The sequence below is a fragment of the Acomys minous genome (genome assembly GCF_964271855.1).
Source record: "Acomys minous genome assembly, chromosome: 8".
In the NCBI taxonomy this organism is placed as follows: Eukaryota; Metazoa; Chordata; class Mammalia; order Rodentia; family Muridae; genus Acomys; species Acomys minous.
Genome location: NC_140489.1, coordinates 75,066,015 through 75,087,664, shown reverse-complemented (window position 1 = coordinate 75,087,664; position 21,650 = coordinate 75,066,015). Strand labels below are relative to the sequence as shown.

Genomic DNA, 21,650 nt, shown 5'->3' with positions numbered 1-21,650 from the left:
TTTCAATTGTGAAATCTTTAGTCTTGAATATTCATTGACATTAAAACATCTTCATTATATTGTCATAAAATAGTACTATAAGTACCTAAACAGTTGTTTTGCTAGAAATAAGAAACATTAGCTTCTTTTAAAATTTATTTAGTTTTAACTAGACACGGTGGCACAGACCTTTAATCTCAGCACTGAGGAGGCAGAGTGAGCCAGTCAGTGAGTTTTAGCCCGGCTTGCTCTACATAAAGAGTCGCAGGCCAGCCAGGACTATGTACTGAGAACAGGCTCTATTCTCTGGGAAATACGGAGGGGGAAAAAAACCCAAAACTTTGGAAAACTTTAGGATAAGCAAACAAATAACAAAATAACAACAAAACTAAGGGCTTGTTGTTGTTGTTGTTTGTTTCTGTATATCTATCTGGTTTTTAGAGAGCTAAAAAAGTATGCTGATAGCTCTTTATTATTGTGGACTTCTTTGGGCATCAAAAATCAGTATTTCCCATCACAGGCACAAAACAGTGCTGTTTGTGGTGTAGGGAAGGGGAAAGGTCGATATTTGATGAAATAAATTACAGTAGACCCAGAAGCATTCTTTCAATTTGTTAAGTTGAAAGTTTTGGATGTTATAGAATTGAACCCTATGATGGTAATAATATTTGCTGTTTACATAGCACCAGTCTTTATGAGCTAAATTAACTTCACAGGTATTGTATAATGAGATCTCACACTATGGCCTGAGAAAGGAAAGTGGGCGCCTTAGTTTTATTAAAGAAGTAGAAGGAAAAATGAGAGAGCATCTTTACATTTTCACAGTAGGCCAAGACTCAGACCTTTCCAATTCTGTGCTCATTCCCTTAAAAAAACATGAATTCCTTTCTCGATAATAAATATTTATTTGTTATAAAAAAACATTAATAGGAACATGATCTGCTGATAGAATGACACTGATTCTCTTTCTTCTACCAAGTTTACAATCTAAATAAGACAAGACAAGACATGAAAATCCAGAGAGTCAGGGTGCAATTTGCACCAGTGAGAAGCAGTTGGCTCTTGGTTTCCATTTCTTCTATGAGAGAAGCCACATACATATTTCATCTTTGGCGTATATGGGCAGTGCATCGGCGAAGAGCTATAAAGCTATTTAATTTTTTTCTTGTAAAGCGTTTTATGCACGGGTAATGGATTTGTACATCCCTTACAGCCTGTAACATGCTAAGTGTTCTGATTGACAGAACACCCACGTCTAGGCTTGTTTATTTTTTGATAAGGAAAATGCCAGCTAACTCCGTCCATATGTGCTCTGCAACAGGATGAGGCTTCTTCACATGGAATGGACAATCACTTAAAATGAAATGACAAGGATTACAAAAACAGCGATGCATGTGAAAATTAGAACATTTCCCTTTCTCCTTTTACTTGAAAATCTCTTAAAGCAACACAAGGCTATGTTGAAAGATTATCAAAACTCAACAGTTTCATATTAATACTTTTATATAGATCTCTTCAATTCTTTTAACATGATGAAGTATAAATTGTGGATTACAAAATATAGCAAAGTTAAATGTGAATTACTCTATTTAGACTGTAGAGCTAATAAAATTATTGTGATACATGCAGACTAGTACTTGACTCAAATAATTACAAAGCTTTTTTTTTATTGTGGAGGTAAATATTTGAAGCTCAGTCTCCTTCTGCAGTCCCCATCATAATCACCTGCAGTCTCTCATAGCTGCTTATGTTGAGATCTTCCCAGTCTCTTATCCAAAGGACAGATTTGCATGATCCTAAGAAATTGAGAAAGGTCTGAGATGAATCAAGTGTTAAAGGCAAGGATTCAGCTCCTTAAGCTCCCTGAGTATCAGAGACTCCGTGGGCCAGAGACATTTGGCATATTACTAACAGCAAAGCAAGCAATAGGCCTTTCACAGCTCAGCAGGTTTGCCTTTCTCCCTTTAGTCTAAGCACATGAAAGAACATGAGCCAAGTAAATGCAGCACTGAACATCAAAGCCTGGTACCCTTGGCTTGAGAAATCAAGTTTGTCTGTAGGACAGAACTTTGTGTCGCTTGTCTTCAATATCATAACTACCATATACGCCTGCCCTGTCCTCTGGATAGAGTTACATCTCTGTTGTGCAAAGCCTTTAACAATCAATATGCTTGAATTGGCTACTTGGGACAAAAACAAGGCAGTGTTTCTTCCTTCAAAACTTACAAAAATTCAAGGGGCCATTGACAAGAACCTCCCAGGAAGCATTTTCATTAATGTTTCATCTTAGGATGCAAATTTGACATTTCTAATTCTAATGTGAGAATTAGTTACTATGGATTCATGGATAATATAAATCAGTGTCCTGGCTCTCATTGTGGTAAGACAGAGAGTGGCTAGAAGCATTATTATTAATATTTCATTAGTAGTAAAAATAATATGATCTGAGCTTGTGTTATCCTTCTATACTTCCCCAACACAAATTACATACTCATATATTATTTGGTGAAGGCATTGTAAGAAATATATATTATTTCTAATTTGAAAAACTATGGATTATATCAGCATTTATAGAAGATCCATCAATAATTTTGAAAGTCAGTTTCACACAAATTGGGGAATGAGATATAAAGGGAATCCAATATTATGCAAAATAATGCCAGCCAAAATGGCATATGATAACATCTTGTAATGTTTTACACCATTTAATAAGAATTTGTTATTTTATTTTTTAAATTTATTTAATCTTTATTTTTTCATTGATTATGTATTTAATCACTTTACAGCCTGATTGTAATCCCCTTCCTCTTTCTCCTCTCAGTCCTGCTGTCACACTCCTTAGAAGGAGAGGCACCACCATGGATACCAACCCATCCTGACACACCAAATCACAACAGGACTAAATGCATCCTCTTTTGCTTAGACCAGACAAGGCAGCCCATCTATGAAAAAGGGATCAAATCTTGAGCAATTCAGGTGTAATATACACAATTAGAGAAGCTTTTAAAATATTATGTAGGTTGAAGCATGTAGGTAAGAAGCAACAGAGCACTTTTTTTTTTTACTGAACTGTGAATATAAACCCAAGATTTTACTGTGACACATGACTACAGTAATTATTATAAACATGATAATTCAGTTTTTATATTTTACCATCTTTAATTATAGATAAAAATTGTTTTTATAAGGCAGCTAAACAAATGATCATATAACTATGTCCTTGTCATCTTCATCAGAATTATTATTTAATGCAGAATATATTGTTAGAAATCTTATTAAGTGTCTGCAGATGAAGTCGTAGGATCACCGTGTCTGACTTTCAACCATCACTTGTTGGATTTTTCTGTCTTAAAAACCTAACCTCATACTGAATGCTGCTTTTCCCAACATAAAGCCAGGGCTAAAGTCTTTACAAGTTTCCGAAGTCTTCCTTTCTCTCTCTTTATTTGTTCGTTATGGAATTGTGCTAAGCATCAGTACCTCAAGAAGAACAACAAATGCCCTTGTGTTCAGGGAGAGTTAGTTCTGTTTGGCAGATCACTGTAGTGTTGGGGAGGGGGGAGTTGCTGGTGAGCTGTTGACATTAGACCAAGATGCCTACAGGGCGCTACAGTATCTCAGATTCCTTGGGGCATCTCACAGGGCTAGAGCACGTGAGCTGTTCTGAAGTCTCTGTGATGATCTTGTAGAGAGTCAGATGAGGGAACAGATTGTCTTCACACACATCGGTCCAGCCTGAGCTTTATTGGCACTTACAGCCTCTACTGTTTATTTCATTAAGCGAAATCTGTTTCTCTCACGTCCTGTGCAGAACGTGAAGGATGACGGACAGCATGTGTGGCGACTCAAGCACTTTAACAAGCCTGCCTACTGCAATCTCTGCCTGAACATGCTGATTGGCGTGGGGAAGCAGGGCCTCTGCTGCTCCTGTGAGTTCACTGGCTCTGCCAGATGTCATCACCTTGCTTGAGGGAAACCTAAGCTCCTGTTATCGTCTGTCCTGTTTGTGTGACATACCCCAGGCCGTGATGGCTACAACGTACACTTCCCTGCAGCTTCTCAATGTTCAGGCCGCTGGCAAATTTCCTTTCCAAGGGAGCTAATAACTCTTTCTATATCCTTAGACATTTCTTTCTACTGTAGTTTAATTTTTTATTGTATTTGTGTTTCTTTCATCTCCTAGGAGTATCTAGACATCTTTCTCTGGTTTATCTTACTACTATCCACTTATATTTTATGTTTCCTTCTTAAGTTAACCACTTTATTTGTAATTAGCTTTTCTGGGTAAGAGTATTCCTTCAAATCTTAAAAGAAAGAAAGACTTGGATCAGTTGAAAAAATAATTTAGCTCAAATTAAGAAAAAATATACAGCTCCAGCTCTTGCACATTTTACTGAGTGTGTGTGTGTGTGTGAGAGTGTGTGTGTGTGTGTGTGTGTGTGTGTGTGTGTGTGTGTGTGTGCATGCGTGTTACCATGTGTATAATTGTGCATGGATGTATGTTGATGTGGAGGTCCAAGATTGATATTGAGTGATGTCCTCCGTTGCTTCCATCTTCCATTCTGACTCACATTCTCTTAGTGACTTACATCTCCACTAGTCTGCCCAGCCCTAGTGCCCCCAGGAGACTGTCTCGAGCTCTTGTACTAGGAACACAAATGGTCATTTTTGAAATAAGTTCCTATGACCTGAATGATAGTCTTCCTGTGACAAGTGCTTTCCCTGCTAAAAAATCTCCCCTATCCCCCTGGTACATTATTTTTACATAAAGACAAATTTTCATATGGATATAAATATTGGAATATAAGCATTATAATGTGTGTTCATTTTGATAATTTCAGTTCCCTTGTCTTGCAAGATTTAGTTTATTTTATTAAATGTGTATTACCAGTCAGAGTGTGTGTGTGTGTGTGTGTGTGTGTGTGTTAGTTAATTCATAAAATTGTCAAGTACTGTTTTAATCTATGGCATCATTACCTGAAATTAAGTTGATATTCTCTGATGTAGGGATTAAGTTCTCCACTGATCCAACAATTCAGCCACATCTATTTCTGCTTTGTAATCTGCTTTGGAATTTTTTTTCTAGGTATATTATTTGACATTAAGAACTACCCTCAATGTCATAGGTGTATATACTTTATAAATCACTAGAATCTTTTTAAACTTACATGAGATTTGCCAAATATCACATAAGGGGAACATTTCTGGTGCCCACTTTGGAAGATCCAAATATACTAGAACATTCTCCATTTGAAACAAACAAACAGAGAAAGAAAACAAAACTTGTTTCAGAACTTCTATAGCTTTTTAAGGGAGTGAAGATTTTCAGGCAGATTTAAATGACTAAAACAAAATAACATTCAAGAAAGGTAAGTGGTGTTATAGAAAAAGACAGGCTTTTCTCATTTATAAAATTATCATTAGTAGAATACTCATGAGTTCTACTACAAAATAAAAGAAAACGTATGTGTTCTTCCTGACTGTTGCCAGAAGATTTCACAGACAGGATGTTTTTGGGTTTTATTATAAAACGCTATGTGCATTATATTAGTTTCATCAATATTTCAAGAAGTAGATTTTTAAGATGTTGATCTGTTTGCTTTTTAAAAATTCTTCTACATATTAATGAATCCTGTGTTATTACTGTGGAGCCATTCTTCTCCTTGTACAATACCTGCATGTGATCCCTCTAATATTTAGAATGAAACCAGAAGATGTGAAGTTGCACCCCACCCCCCAATGTATATGTTTTTGCTTTATGGCACAGATTACATACATGCACACATTCATTCATACATACATACATACATGCAGACAGACATCTATACATTTGTTGGCACTTATGCATAGATATGTGATTTCATATAAACCAGTTATTGCTTCCTGGCACCGTATGTTGCTGAGTGAAGGAGGTTGTTTTGTAGAAACAGAGTCATGATGGAAAATGGAGGATGAACTTCCCAGAAGGCCTGGCATGGGTGATGAAATCTACTCTCTAGAAATAGAACAATCTGCCATTTAAAGTCTAGATAAGTCAATAGACAACGCAGTGTAAGCACACGGGCATTTACTCCTGTGCCTGCCAGCTGCTCTCATGCCTATGCTTTGTGATATATAGATCTCTTCTTCTAGCAAATGACACGAAGCCATTTGGCAGCCATCAATTTGTCTTTAATATTTTTGTCATCTGGGAATTATTGTGAAAAATTTCAGCAAGGACTGATTTAATTAAGCATTTCCTGCTATGCCATGATCGAGGAGCCTTGGTTTCTCATATGCATACTATTTCCTGTACTAATTGGCCTTTTGTATTCCATGATAAAAACAGCAGACTTGGACTTTTTTCCTTGATGTGGCTGATTGGATTGATTAGGGAACAGTGGATGTGAAATGAAGTTCTGCTAATGTCATTCTTCCCTTGTAAAATTGCAATCAGGACCAGGGTCAGCTCTGAATCTGCGTACCTGTTTTCTTTCAGTCTGCAAGTACACGGTCCATGAGCGCTGTGTGGCCAGAGCCCCTCCCTCCTGCATCAAGACTTATGTGAAGTCGAAGAAGAACACGGATGTAAGTTTGGCAACATAGGCTTTCTAGTTGGGTCATCATGGGTACCTCCTCTGACCACGCTATTATTCTTCTGGTCTAGGTCATGCACCATTATTGGGTGGAAGGCAACTGCCCAACCAAGTGTGATAAGTGCCACAAAACTGTGAAATGTTACCAGGGCCTGACTGGACTGCACTGTGTTTGGTGTCAGATCACAGTGAGTAAAATATGACAGCATTTCTCTGGAAGGGTTTCAAAGTTGGAATAAATCAGCTAAAATCTTACAGGCTTTTTATTTCATCTGGCTGAGGATCAGATGTGTCCTCCCAGAACTCACAGTCTTAGAGATGACACATGCACATGGTTTTCACACAAGGTCCCACTGAACTCTAGACATTCCTAGGAAAGCAATCAGAAACTACAAATGAAAGGTGCCAGAGAGAAGAGGTTCTTTTCTATTTGGATATTGTTGATTCTCAGGACACATCCATTCTCATCATGAGCATGTTCCTTTCCTCCAGGTCTATTGTAAACTGGGACACAAGAGGTTTTGATATTGTAATAATTAAGGAAGAAGCACACGGGCTTTTCATGAGAAGCTTTAGGGTGTCACCAGGTTGACTGTCAAGCAGCTTTCAAATAACTTTGGAATAAAAACAGTTATTAGATGGTTTTACTATATTTGTTAAATTCCTCAAATGTAACTTAAACAAACATTTCTTCTTTTGGGGGGTGTTTATTAGCCCGGAGAGGTATTTTATTGTCCTTCTTGTTTGTTGTTTCCCACAGAATAGCATATTAGTCCTTTGGTTCTTAGCATTTAAAAATCTATTTATTTATTCCCTTACACACTAGTCATAGCCTCCTCGCTCCTCTCCTCCCAGTCCCACCCTCCTTCCCTCACCCCCACCTCTATGCTTCAGAAAAGGGGAGTCCCACTACCCACATCAAGTCACAGGCCTTTTTCTCTATGGCCTGGAAAGGCAGTCCCATCACGGGGTAGGAGTGACTGAAACGTAGGCAACAGAGTCCATGTCAGAGACAGCCCCAACTACCCTTACTAGTCGACCCACAATGGCTTCATCTATGTAGAGGACCTAGGTCCAGTCCCGGCATAGTCCTTGGTTGAATCTTAAGACTCCACGAGTCCCTCTGCGCCCTGGTTAGTTGGTTCTGTTACGCTTCTTGTAGAATTCTTGTCAGCTCTAGGTCCTTTCGTCCTTCCCCAACTTTTTTGATTAGATTTCCTATGCTTTGCTCGATGTTTGCTGTGAGTTTTAACGTCTGTTTCGAACTGCTGCTGAGTGCGGCCTCTCAGCGGACTTCTCTGATAGGTTCCTGTTTGCAAACGTAGCAGAGTATCATTAGTAGTGTCATGGGTTGGCTCTCTCCCATGGAGTGGGTCTTGGGTTGTGCTAGACATTGGATAGACATTCTCTCAATCTCTGCTCTATCTGCTCTGTCTTTATCCTGGCACATTTTGTAGCCAGGGTGAGTTTTGGATCAAAGTGTTTGTGGGTGCATTGGTGTTCTCCTCCCTCCGCTAGGAGTCTTGTCTAATTAGAGTGTTTCCTCTTCATGGCCCCCTCATATCCTCTCACAGGCCTATTCTGACTTAGGCCTCCAACTTGTCACAGAGATGCTCCCACGCACAGTTTCTTTTCTTTCTACAGGCTTCTGTCCTCCTGCCCCCACTCTCCCAATGTCTGACCCCCCCCCCCATCCTTTTCTCTCTTTGCATTCCCTCTCCTACCTTGCTCCCTCTTTTCAGCCACAACTTCTGTCTCTTAGCATTCTTTTGTCAGAATAAACAGCAGAGGGCACTGTCCAAACCTAGAGGTTACACAGTGTTCTTTAAGCAGTCATCCATTTCCTCTCCCTCTCCCTCTCTCTTTTTGAAAATGTGAAAAAGCAAGTTGATTTACATTTCAAAGTGAACATACATTCTTTGCTCATTTTAAACTATTATCCAGCTAAGTTACATTTGCAATTTTGAAGTTTTCTCAGTTATGAAAGAGTTCAATTTTTGAAGTGCTTAGTTTTTATAATAAAATGTCTAGCAATGACTTAAATTATTCACATGAATTGCAAATGAATATCAATGCTCAATTTTTAAAGACCACAACAATTCCATTTTTAAAACCAATTATGTATTTTAAAAGTTTATTTGGGGACCTAAACAATTAAAAAAAGCCTCTAACTTTTCTTCTATATCTTGGAGAAGCCTAGTCTCATGCCCCACATTATTCTACTGGGACTATCTTAATTTTACCATAGGCTGAGATTAGAAAATGTCAGAATTCCTTTTTCATTTTTATAAAATTTAAGAGCAATATCTTGAATATATTATTTTATCATTATTTCATTTTCTATTTTTAAAAAAATAATCTATATTTATGAGTACAGATTCAGTTTGAGTGTTAGGGCTAGCTCTCTACACCAGAGCTTTTTGGGTGGTTGAAAGTTTGCTGTTCAATTCCTATCCTCCTCCCACTTTGTCCCCATTAGTCTGTCTCTGAGCACTTTCAAAATATTAATTTACTGCAATAGTAGGAACACCTTTATTAATTTATTAATTTTGAAGCTGATAGAATATGTTCACCTGAAAATATTTTAAAATGTATTACTATTCATAGCTTTTCTTAAGCTATTCTATGAAAAATTTAGCTTAAGACTGATCCCTTGATTAACAGTATCTAATGTGACAGATCTCTAAAGAACTAAATGTCATCTCTACACTCTGGAAGTCAGATGAGCATAGGGATGCCATTCTGTCTCCAATGAGCTTTCTAGGTGGCCACCTGAGAGAATTCCATGAGAAACTGCTTAAACAGAAGATTAGAGGAGGGAGCATCACTGCATTTCAGTATTCCTCCAAAAAGCTATTAAGTACTTTGTATGACTTAAAAATCATAACTTGAGAAAACCAGATTATTAAACAGTCTATGTCACTTACAAGCTGTGCCGTTGTGTCCATGTGTTGCATTAGTTTAGGACAACATTCTACATTGTGAAATGCAGTTGATTACACCTGTCTTATAGGGTTATCATAAGGATTAAATGGGTAAAATGTCACTACATGTGTTTATAAGTGGAGCATATACATATTAAATGATTGGTAAATGTCAACTCAGTGGGCAATAGGTAAAATTTGACACAACTGCATCATGCAAACCCTAATGTCCATGGGGTACTCCATGAGTGGTAGTCATGATATTTCTGGAAATATTTATAACTGGAAACTGCTCAGACTTTAAAGACCTTAGGAAGTGATGTGGCTTTAAGCATCACTAACTTTTATGTCAAGGTTGTAGACCTGCATTCTCAAGAGCAACTGCTCAACTCTTACCCTGTCACCTATGGGAGCTGGTCTTAGCATGCCATTCCCAGTTACTGTGATAGGTAGAAGGCGGCAGCCTTTCCCTGTCTTTCATTTTCATCTTCTTCATAGAGCCCAGTGCTAAGCCCTCACATTTCTTCCTTAAAATATCTCTCCCACATCTGAGATTTTGACTTAACATTCCCAACCTTAGTACAAGCTCTTAGCACCTCCCGACTAGATTACACTAAGACTCTCTTGGCTTATTTCCCTGACAGAAGGTACTTCTCCTATAACGTAGGCTGCCATACCAACACCAGAAAAATCTTTTGAAAATACTATTTTGTTATAATACACCCACTTCATCAATCTATAATAATTCCATGGTAGTAAATGCATCTTCCTCACTGTTTTCTTCATTTTAAAATTGAGTTCCATGAAGTTCAGAAGAAAGTTGGAAGCACAGCACTTTCTTGCAGCCTCCTTCCTCACTTCTCTTTTAGATCTGGGTGTCTTCTGAGGAACTCCTGGGGAGGCCATGTTTAATACCCACATCTTATTTAAAACTTCCCGTTCTTGGACTGTACTCATTTTAAATACTTCCTAGGAAACAAGCTCAGCTCTGTATTTCTCTCGATATTTTCTTTGAGGTTAGTATCTTCTTCAGATTTCTAAAAATTGATTTCTAAAGGAAAGACTGGGTTGTTCTCCAGTGCTTCATTTCTGCATACCATCAGTGCTGTGGCTCTGTTTGTCTCAAGTGGTACAGGCTGATGGCACACATGTTCTCCTTAATCATCTAGAGTTCCTGAGAGGTGTCCTCAAAACCTAATGTGACAGATCTTTAAAGAACTAAATGTCATCTTTACGTTCTTGGTATCAGGAGAGCTTAGGGGTGTGGGGCTGTCTGTAATGAGCTTTCCAAGAGGCCACCTGATTGGATTCCATGAGGAACTGCTTGAACAGAAAATTCATTATAACAACTAATATTCAAGTCCTTTTATTGTCAAATATTAATTTTCAAATGTTCATCTTCTTTAAACTTTATTCCAAAAATATCTTGTAATGCTCAAGTTGCATCAGACTGGTTACTAAAGCTTAAAACATCAATGATAAAGTTCCATTTCTGCACTTTCAGCCAGTGAAATGTACCTTGATGCAGTATAGAAACCTACCATCTTTTAGATAGAGAGCTAAGTTCTAAGAAGGACATTGTATCTCTTTTGCTAAGCTTCCTGTTTGACAAGAAAAGTCGGTAAAACTCCCATGAAAAGAATAGTGGAAATGTCTGTCTACTGCTTAAACAACTATTTTTTTGTGCTTTCAACATCAGTCCTTTGAGCCAGAAAAAATGCTCACCTTGGATATTTTTCTCTGTCTTCCTTATGTCCAGGTGCCATTGAGACCCCACTGCCAAGCTTGTTCAGAACCACTGAATGCTTCCTTGGCTTGGCGCTCACTCTGTGTGCTGAGTTGCTCCTAGTTGAAAAAAATGACACCTTGTCAGGCGGGAATCACAAGGGTGTGAGGTTAATACAACCCTTTGAGATTACTAAAAGAATGTTTATCTTATGCATCTGAATTACCAACTTCATATCTAATAAAGATTTACTTTTAATGAAAATATTAAACTCTTGACAATGATGTTTAAGTTTTTAAGCCATAAACAATTTATTCTTTAGCGAATACCATCATTAAAGAAGAACCCTAAATTTGTAAAATATTTGTTTCATGGGAAAGTGTTAACTAACAAATATATTTCTTCAAATCAGGCCATTGAGATTTTATTCATATGAATGATCAATTTCTCTTCTTTATGAGTCTCTAGATCTTAATGAATATTTTCCTATTTTTCTTTTTCCCTCTATTCGTTTCTCTCATTAGCTCAATACCACATAATCACACACACACACACACACACACACACACACACACACACACACACACACACATCCTTTTTCATCCAAACTTGAGCAGATTTTTCTAATAAACATAGAGCTGGCTCTAAATTAGGTGCTACTGTGAGCTGTCAAATTCTGAAATTATTTCCAAGTGTTTAACTCAAGTCCAGGAAAAACTGGTTCGTATTATTTGACTTTCCTAGATACACATCCATATCTGTTACCCTGAAGTAAAGTTTCTGCATATACTAAAAAATAAGCTTTACTTTTCTATGTATCAACTTTTAAAAATATACAAAGATGGCTGTGGGCAACTATTTTCAAAATGACTTTTCAAAGGTGGGAACTATTCGTCTTAGAAATTCTGCTCAAGAGGCAGAATGTATCTGTAATCTACTTCATGCATCACTTCAAGAAAGACTTCTGTTTCTCCATTTTTGCTTACTTAGGGCCCTGTGTCCTTGAAGACAGTTGATAACCCTGGGCATCTTGATGACACTGGGTCTTTTTCATACATTCTGTCCCATGAAAATAACATGGCAGCAAGTTGTCCTAACCTGATTTTATAGCTATCACACATAGCCACAAACGAGGTAGTGTTTAATGACAAGGGATCTGTTTTCCACATTCAGGAGGTTAAGGACTTTCAGACAGGGATCTTATCATATTAAAGCTTCTTGATGAATCATAACTTGGTAGATGACATTATATGTCAAGACAAATAAATGCTTGTGTTTGGCTCTCTTCTGCTTCATTGTAAGGTTGTTAATTCTGTCATGCACTCCTCTTATACTGCCATCTAGCTCAAATTTGCTCTCCAAGGCTCCATCTCAAAATGCTGTCTACATTTAAATTTAGGGGTTGTTCCCAATACATGGAATGTAAAAAGTATATTTATGATACAGTGCCAATGTATCTTGCTGTTGTAGAGATAGATACTGACAGCTTTCCCTTGGTGATTTGTTGTTGAAGAGACACATACACACCTATTAGTAAACACAATGTTATTAGTAATCTAAATAAAACCCATTTTGTTGGTTTTAATTTTATCATACAGTTTCTGTTTTGTTGATACCTGCATTTTAACAGTCTGTTTTTGTTTGGAGAATCTTAGGTTTACAACAAACACAATACAATCATTCATTTATGTTGGATAGTCTTGGCTTTCTGCTCCTTATTTTTTTTTTTCTATTAGTTTCAGGTTTTTTGTTTTGTTTTGTTTTTGTTTTTGTTTTTGTCAGTACATTTCTAGGCAATGGGCTGCATCAATGATATTTGTTTGTAAAAAAGGTCGTATGATTACCATGTTGCCCACAGCTTTGACCTTCCCCTCTATAAACATTATCATGCAGTGGATAGCCACTAGAATATACTTTCCAGTTGTCTGCTTGTAGTTCTCATGAGAGTATGGTATTCTAGTACATAATTAGTTAACTCAGTAATCTTTCTTAAGACAAGTTCCTCTTAATATGTGTTCCTATTTTACTGATGGAAGATACTTACTGACATTGTAGACCCTGATGCATGCTAATGATTCTTTAACATTCCCCATGTTGCACAGAAAAACTCAGAGATATTTGTCATTGTGGCAGTTAAACTTCAAAATATTATACTGAGGTTAATTAGGTCTATAAAAACAGCATTTCATGATAATCTACGCTCTTCACTTATTCTTCACTTATTCTAGTCTCCTGGTCAATAAATATTTGTAATTCTTAGTTCTTTCCATTTGGGCCTAAATATAAAACCATGTCACTTATTTTACTTATTGTTTACATTGGAGATACATCAGATGCAGGCTCAAGAAGTTGAGACTTAATGCTATCTGTGAGTTGTGCTTGCCTGAGGCTCCATGCTCCTGCATTATCTGAATGTGTGTCCTTTTAGAATGTTTCAGAGATTAGGACTCCATTGCAGTCTCATTATGCACAGACGAGGATTTCCTTAACAACACCGTCTGCACCTCTGCATCCTTAGTTTTAAGGGAGTTGCACAATATCAAAGAGTAAAAGTTTCATCTCTGTTAGCCACGATCCAGAGGAGCCTTAAGACACAGGATCTGCCTTCAGCTTTCATTGTGTCAATGTGTTCATTTTCTATAGCTCCTAGAACAAAATGCCATAAGCTAGATAGTTTAAGACAACATAAATTTATCCTCTTAAAACCCAGACGAAAAAAAGCCTAACATAACAATGTCAGCAAGTCCATAAGCCTTCAGAAGAATTAGGGAACAAATCCTTTGGTTTTTTGTTTGTTTGCTTGTTTGTTTTTACTAGATTATGGTAATTTCTAGAAATCTTTGGTGCTGCTACCTTTGTAAAGACAGGATTCTCATATCAGCCTGGCTTGCCTCTTCCTTCTGTGTCAGTATCTCCTTGTCCAGGTTTCCTTGTCCTTACAAAGCTTCCAGTGTATGGTCCAGACACATCCCTCATGATTATTTCCTTTCTTGAGTATATTAACAGAGACTCTGTTTCCAAAAATGGTTCACGTTCACTGGTATCAAGAGTTAAGATTTTGACTTTTCCATATTATGGTAGGGGACCACATTTACTTCACTCCTGACAGCCTGCTGCCTACGGATCCAGCTATCCAGGACCATATGTATTTTATGGTTCAATAAACTAATAATATATTTTGGAGTTAGTTTAAGGAAGTTGCATTTTTATTGCCTAGTCAGAAAGTACATTTACTTAGCCCTATTGTAGACAAGCATTCAGCTGCTTCTTCGTCTTTAATGTCTCTTCTGTCTTGGAAAATATCAGCAGTGCCTAAAAGGAAGCTTAAACCACCTTTATATAGAGAAGTTTATGTGCTACTGCGAAAAGGAGATACTAATTGTAGATGGATGTGTAAATATATTTTATTTCCTGTAATACGGCCTAATGGGCACCAATTACAGGACAAATGCTTGAACTCTAAGGCAGAGCCTCAGCACGACAAATATTTTAGAGACTATAGACAACAGACATCTTCTTTCAGTGTAGGTCCATCAACACTAAATTAACAGAGTCTAAGCGCAGTGGCTAATTGACTGCTTGTAGAAGGGAGTAAGTACAGCTGAGGTGGAAGGAGCAGCCTTTTTTCAAATGAGAGCCCAAACTAAAAAAATGTGGTGGTATTATTTTTAATTAACAGCACACATTATAGTATGAAAAAATATAATTTTCATGAAGCATGAATATTTTTCACTAAATTGATCAAAGTAGTGAAGGGAGAAATTTCTGAATATCTTTGAGCAGGAGTTATTTTCATCAAATCTTTTGACTGATAAAACCATCTGTTTGGCTTAAAAACATCACTTTTTAATATATTTTGTTACACATACACTTTAATTTAAACTTGTGATCAGGGATGATAAAAATATCAGCTACAGTTCATACATATTGTAAAATAAATATTACATTATATGATTACATGTTAACTTAATGTCGGGCTAATAAATACAATATAAAGATACATTTTTATAATCATAATCATCTTCTTTTATTTATATCCTGCTCCTACTGAGATGAATCTCAGGTTACATTTACATATTGAATTACAAAGTTAAAACTAATGATGGGATCAATTACGCCCCATACTGAGCTGTGCACTTTGGAATGACTTTGAGAAAACAGGAGGGTCAAAAAAAAAAAAAAGCATCAACACTGTACAGTGGTTTCAAGATTATGCTGAAAGATAAGCAAGGAAACACAGTGATGGGCAAGGAATTGTGTTTGTCAGAGAAAATCAGGATTGTTTTCTGTAAAAATTTGCTGTAAATTTTTGAGCCTGTTTGTTTGTTCTTACACTTCGTCTAATGTACTTTTAGAATCGTATCTAAGTTGCAATTCACTCTTCCCTGGATGCTGTTGTCATGTCGACTTGACATTATCCCTGTCTCCTTTCCTAGCTGCACAATAAATGTGCTTCTCATCTGAAGCCTGAATGTGACTGTGGACCTTTGAAGGACCATATTTTACCACCCACCACAATCTGTCCAGTGGTATTGGTGAGTTGATCCTTATCATTTGGATGTCACTTGTGCATAGTGGGAATGACTGGAACACTACACCAATAATTATCTCTGGAAATAATTTTTCATTGCTTAGGGTGAAACTGTGTCAGCCTAACCCATATCATCACTTATAGAGGAGAAAGCTCTGCTCATGCCAGTCTTTTCTCCCTTGTATACAAACATGGTGGGGTAAGGGATGTTGAAAACGAAGCAGACTCAGGTAGTGTCTCTTAGTCATGCTGTACTTACCAGAAATTGTATGGGCAGAACACTTCTACATTTTACATATTTTATAGAGCTAGCTTCCCAGAATAATGAAGTTATTCTTGTCGGCATTTTTGCTAGGACTGCACGTTCTGTGTCTATAGTTTTGAGGTCTCTCATGGAGTGGGGGAGTAATTCTGAGAAGAATCTATATAAGGATAGAAACAGGTATTCAAAGACAATGTTCATTTTCAGAATCCTAATTGTTACTATGTAGAAAGTTATTTCACAAAACAGCTATTTTTATATCTGTAACACACATCATCTCATTTTCAAGAGAAAGCATGGGAATTAAATGACTGGAATTTTGGTTTTATATAATAAAAGTACAACAACTAAGAAATGTTAGAAAAATACTTTGGTAAAGGTCAACTGAGAAATTAATCACATTACTCAATTTCACCCACTTATGAGTCATTTTGTGATTATCTACAAAATACTAATGGTATTTAGAAATATCTTTATATAAAAAATTATTATGAACTCTTTATTTTGTCAAATTACTAAAAAGAATCTTAATACTGTGGAGGATGACATTAACTAATTTTAGTTTTTCTCAATGTAGTATTTGTGAAACATATGTAATAAATGAGTTTAATTATAAATATCGAGTCATGAAATACTTTAGATATAAATTATTATTACATTTATGCTTTTACAGCAATGAAATGATTATAAATTTTATAGTATTTTTCTTTAAAAAAATGTTATTTTTTTCTGACTTAAATGCTTCTTTGACATCAGGATTTTATTCCCACAAAAAGTCTGATGTTTTTCTTTTTTGTTGTTGTTGTTTTGTTTTTATTTTTGTTTTTTGAGACAGGGTTTCTCTTTGTAACCTTGGCTGTCCTGGACTCCCTTTGAGTCCAGGGCTGGCCTTGAACTCACAGCCTATCCACCTTCCTCTACCTCCCAAGTTCTGAGATTAAAGGTGTGTGCCACCATGCTCAGCAAGATGTCATTTTGTTTGTTTTGTTTTGTTTGTTTGTTTGTTTTGTTTTGTTGAGACAGAGTCTCTCTGTGTACCCTTGACTGTCCTGGACTCACTTTGTAGACCAGGCTGGACTCAAACTCACAATGATCCTCCTGCATTTGCCTCCCGAGTGCTGGAATTAAAAGTATGTGCCACCACACCTGGCATTTTCTTATTACATATATATGCCAGAAGAGGGAAACAGAACTCATTATAGATGGTTGTGAGCCACAATGTGGTTGCTGGGAATTGAACTGAGGACCTCTGAAAGAACAGACAGTGCTCTTAACCTCTGATCCACCTCTCCAGCCACCTGATTTGTTTTTCTACCATAAGGATTAGGGTGAGACACGTGCTCAGTGCGGACAATTTTGGCCAATCATAAGTTGCAGTCTTCTTTTTCATCACTTCTCTCTTTGGGCGATTGTGTTACATGGATATTCCTCACTTCCAGAAATCTAGACAAAGTTTTCAATGGTCCATTTGGATACTTTTGAATCTGAAAAGTTATTTCTTCTTTTGTTTGTTTATTTGCTTTTTCGAGATAGAGTTTCTTTGTGTAGCCTTGACTGTATTGGACTGAATTTATAGTTCAGGTTGGCCTCCAACTCACAGAGATCCACCTGCCTCTGCCTCTCCAAGTTCTGGGATTACAGGTGTGCACCAACACATCTGGTGTCTGAAAAGTTACTTTCAATAATAAAATATGCATATGATATTTATCATGACATGTATCTCAGCATTTGTTATTGATCATTAGAATATGTATCTGCTCTGAAATATGTTCCTGTTTCAGGCAGGCTCTTACCTACACTTAAATGATCTATGTTATGCCTCACTTAATTCTGTCTTTTTCTTGAGACTCTTCCCTCAACACCTTTCCAGGGGTTTTGATTCCACCTTGACTGATATTCGTGCATCACTTGGGTCCAGCTTCTTTATCACAGTCTAAACACCTTTACTATTCTTCCTAATGGAATCTTTGGTCTGTCTTATTTCGCTTCTGTGCTAATCACAGACATGCAGAGCTATGAACTAGAAGTTCATCCTGTTTTTACTGCAATGCATCCAGCATATTATTCATGAATTTAATTTAATTAATATTATTAACTAATTAATTTAGTAGGAATAGTTCTTATTTACTGAGATCACATACAATAACAGATGCTGTGTTAAGAGTATGCATTCATTCAGCAATTATCTACTGAGTGCCAAAGAATATTTTAGGGCAGAGTCAAATAATAAACAGGAAAAACCACATTGTTGCTTTCATAGACCTTACATTCCAGATTAGTGAAATAATAGATAAGAGTAATAAAAATAAGTAAACAATTTGGCTCCTGGCTGTACTAAAGCAATGGGATCATATTATGTTTTATCATGGCAATAGTAACCCTAAATAACATGAAGGGCTGTTGTCCAAAAGGAGGAAAACTTCCAATTACAAAGGAATTGTCAGTTTAAAAATGTAATTCAAAGTATGCTGGCTCTAATTGATAACACTATAGGACACTGATAAATTGTAAATAGAGTATGTGATTTTGCTATTAAAATACTCAGAGAGATAGGTTACTTGATCGTCTCTAGTAATAATGTAATCCAAGAATAAAATCACAACAATTTCATTATTTGCCTTTATTTGTGATTCATGAATCATGGCATCCTCCTTGCTACATAGTAGAATGAAGGCTCTAAATGAAGTACACAGTGATATTTTTTTAAGAACAAGAAATATAATGATAGTAGAAATATTCATTATCATCAAATAGAGGGACCTTCTTATTATATTGACTAAAGCAAACTTTCTTTTCACAGAAAAACATGTTTGGAATCTATTGGCTTCCTTAGGTTTTTGGTTTGCTTATGGTAACTAACTATGATTAACTTCACTTTTTATATTTAATCTATACTTTGGGATTATTGTAAGGCAACATGATAGCATCCTATATTTTTATTGAATAATGTTTACATATTATTTTGAATATATAATATACACTCAATGAAAAATGCTTATGATATTTTTAATGTAAGGAACAAAATAAAAGTATGTAGAAGAAATTCTGGATCTACAACGAAGAAAGAGTTCCCTGAAGAAAGGGGTTTGGAAAAGACACCATATTGGCTTTTTGGTGACAGAGCTTCATAAAAATCTAACGAGGACATAGTATGTGAGGCAGGAGATATCGGATCTATCTTAAGAACAATCAAGGCTAGTAATAGTTTTACCACACCATATAGAGAAAGAATTGTGGAAATTAAGGCCTAAGAAATCACTGAATTTGCATAATGTGTAGGTTAGTCAGATCATCTAAATCACAATTTGATGTAAAAAAAATGTGTCTGCTGTGATGATGCAAAGATAGAGCATTTACATGTTTAGAGATAGAGAAAGAGAGAGAGAGAGAGAGAGAGAGAGAGAGAGAGAGAGAGAGAGAGAGAGAGAGAGAGGACAGACAAAGAAATAAAAAGTACATATGCAAGCTTATTGAGAAATGAAGGAGATTAAAGGAAGCTGTAGGGGGAAAAGCCAGGTATTTTCACTCCAGAACCAGACTGAGTCAATTTCTCCACCTTCCTCCAGATCCCAGCTGAGGTCTGCTATTTACCTTATCTGAGCAACTGGACCATTCCTGGGACAATTGCAAGTCCTAAACACATGACTTATTTTTATTTTCACCATGAGTTGCAGTCTAATCACTGAGCCTGCTATTGAAACACTCATAATCTTGTGTCCCTATGTCCCTTGCCTGCTGGCCAGTTTCCCCCTGGGATTGTCGGTCCCAGTGGTGCCCTTACAGTATTGCTCCTTTCTACACATCTATCAGCTTGGTTCTGGGTCTACATTTTAAAATGCAAATATGAAATATCTCTTTCATATATAAAATCATTGAAGTAATGCTTTATTTAAATTCCAAACTCTCCTCTATGGTAAACAAGGTTCTCAACTGGATCAACCCACCCTGACTTTTGCAAACCACATTAGACACTAGAAATCAAGGATAATTGAACTACTTGTAATCCTCAAAGTACACCTGCCCTCACAAGCCTTTGCAGTCTGTGTATGTTAATAAATCAGGTGAAATTATTTCCTGTTAGGATTTCTCCTGCTTTGCAAAGCAAGAATTAAAGGTCATTTTTGTATAATGGAGTAAATACCTTGAATATTCTACCCATTAACTATTTAAATGCTCATCTTTTAAACAAAATAATTTTCAGCCTAGCAAAGTTGTTAAACTGTTTAAATAGTGGCCATTGTGCCTTTATAATGTGTGCACCCTCACAACTATGCCAGGAATGACTATACACTGTTATCTGCTATAAATTTGTGGTATTAATTAAAGAAAATCAATAGGTATTATATACAATAAAACTAAATTAATTAGTTTTTTTCTTATTGTTGCTCTCCTTATTGGACCTTTCATCCCTTTTAAATGTCTATGCTTAGCTTGAGATAGTATCCTCCACGAAGTTCTTAGGGGTTTAGCTTAGTTCCTAAAAAATGACTACTCTTGGCATCTCTATCACAGTATATAAAATGTAAAATAAGAACTTAAAATGTCTAGTCATATACAATTATTCCTTAACTTTTTTGTTGAAAACATTATTGAAATAAGATGCACAAGGCATAACATTTTAAAAGGCACATTTCAGTAATGTTTATCTTATGATAGTGGACATGACTATTTGAGGCCTATGCCTGCATTTCTCTTTGGTATGACTCCTTAAATGCAGCAGTTACTTACAAATAAAATGGCTGTTGGTTTAATGTTAGTATTTTGCAAATCAGAAATGTCCACACCACCATTTGAAAATTCTGGTGGCTGAATAGTTTCCCATTGTATTTTACAGCCCTGTGTTTTAGTTCTCTACTGCAGAAGACAAGTTACAAGGGGAAAAAAAAAGATATGGTTATCTTGTCAAGAAGTTAAATTCATTTTATATAAATAGTTGATACATGGTTAGCTTTGTGTTGTAGAAGTTTGCTATCTGTGGGATTCTATAGAAATTTAAGCATAGAAAAGAGGTATTATTGCACTGATGTGGTACAGTGACATGCACGTTCAAAAGACCTCTACAACATGCTAAAGTAAGGGAAACCTGAAAAAGATTGTAGCAGAGACCAGATTTTTAAAACTAACCTTATGTTCGATTGGTTCAGATGAAAAAATCTCCAACCCTGGATCTGAGTGTACAGGGTATTCATGACATATTTGAAAGTTAAGAAACTAGGAGAATAGTTTATTGGCTGTTGCTTCTGACACTGCTCAGAAGCGATTACTCTATGTCAGTGAAGAACGAGGGCAGATAGTGGAACTACGTGGCCCTCAATATTGGTGGCAGAAGAATACTTTTAGCCAAGAGTCAGGCTTTTCTTTTGGAACTATAGAACTGGTAATGGCTGAGAATGTGCTTTACCTTTTTTTTTTTTTTAGGAGTTTTACAAGCAAAGTGATTAGAAAAGAAAAATGCAGTTAGTTCATAGGCCACAGATTATTCAGTAAAACTTTTGGAAGATACATAGAAGATTGAGGGGAAAGAAAGAAAGATGGAGTAGTGGTATGCAGAGTATTTAAGAAGATGCTGGCATTTAAGTATGAACCCTGGTATAAGAGAATATAATTTCCTTCAGAATGTTCCAGAATGCCTGATATATGTATTCACCTGGCA

At 36.4% G+C, this 21,650-nt stretch overlaps 1 protein-coding gene across 7 annotated transcripts in view; it reads left to right on the top strand.

Moving 5' to 3' along the window:
• Positions 1–21,650, top strand: part of DGKB (diacylglycerol kinase beta) — a 693,335-nt gene that overhangs the window by 201,461 nt on the left and 470,224 nt on the right. For all 7 annotated transcript variants that reach the window (XM_084791209.1, XM_084791212.1, XM_084791211.1 and 4 more), the window contains 4 exons: positions 3,791–3,908; positions 6,458–6,546; positions 6,626–6,742; positions 15,641–15,739. In XM_084791209.1, coding sequence (XP_084647335.1) covers positions 3,791–3,908; positions 6,458–6,546; positions 6,626–6,742; positions 15,641–15,739 — 423 coding nt within the window. The remainder of the gene's footprint in view (positions 1–3,790; positions 3,909–6,457; positions 6,547–6,625; positions 6,743–15,640; positions 15,740–21,650) is intronic.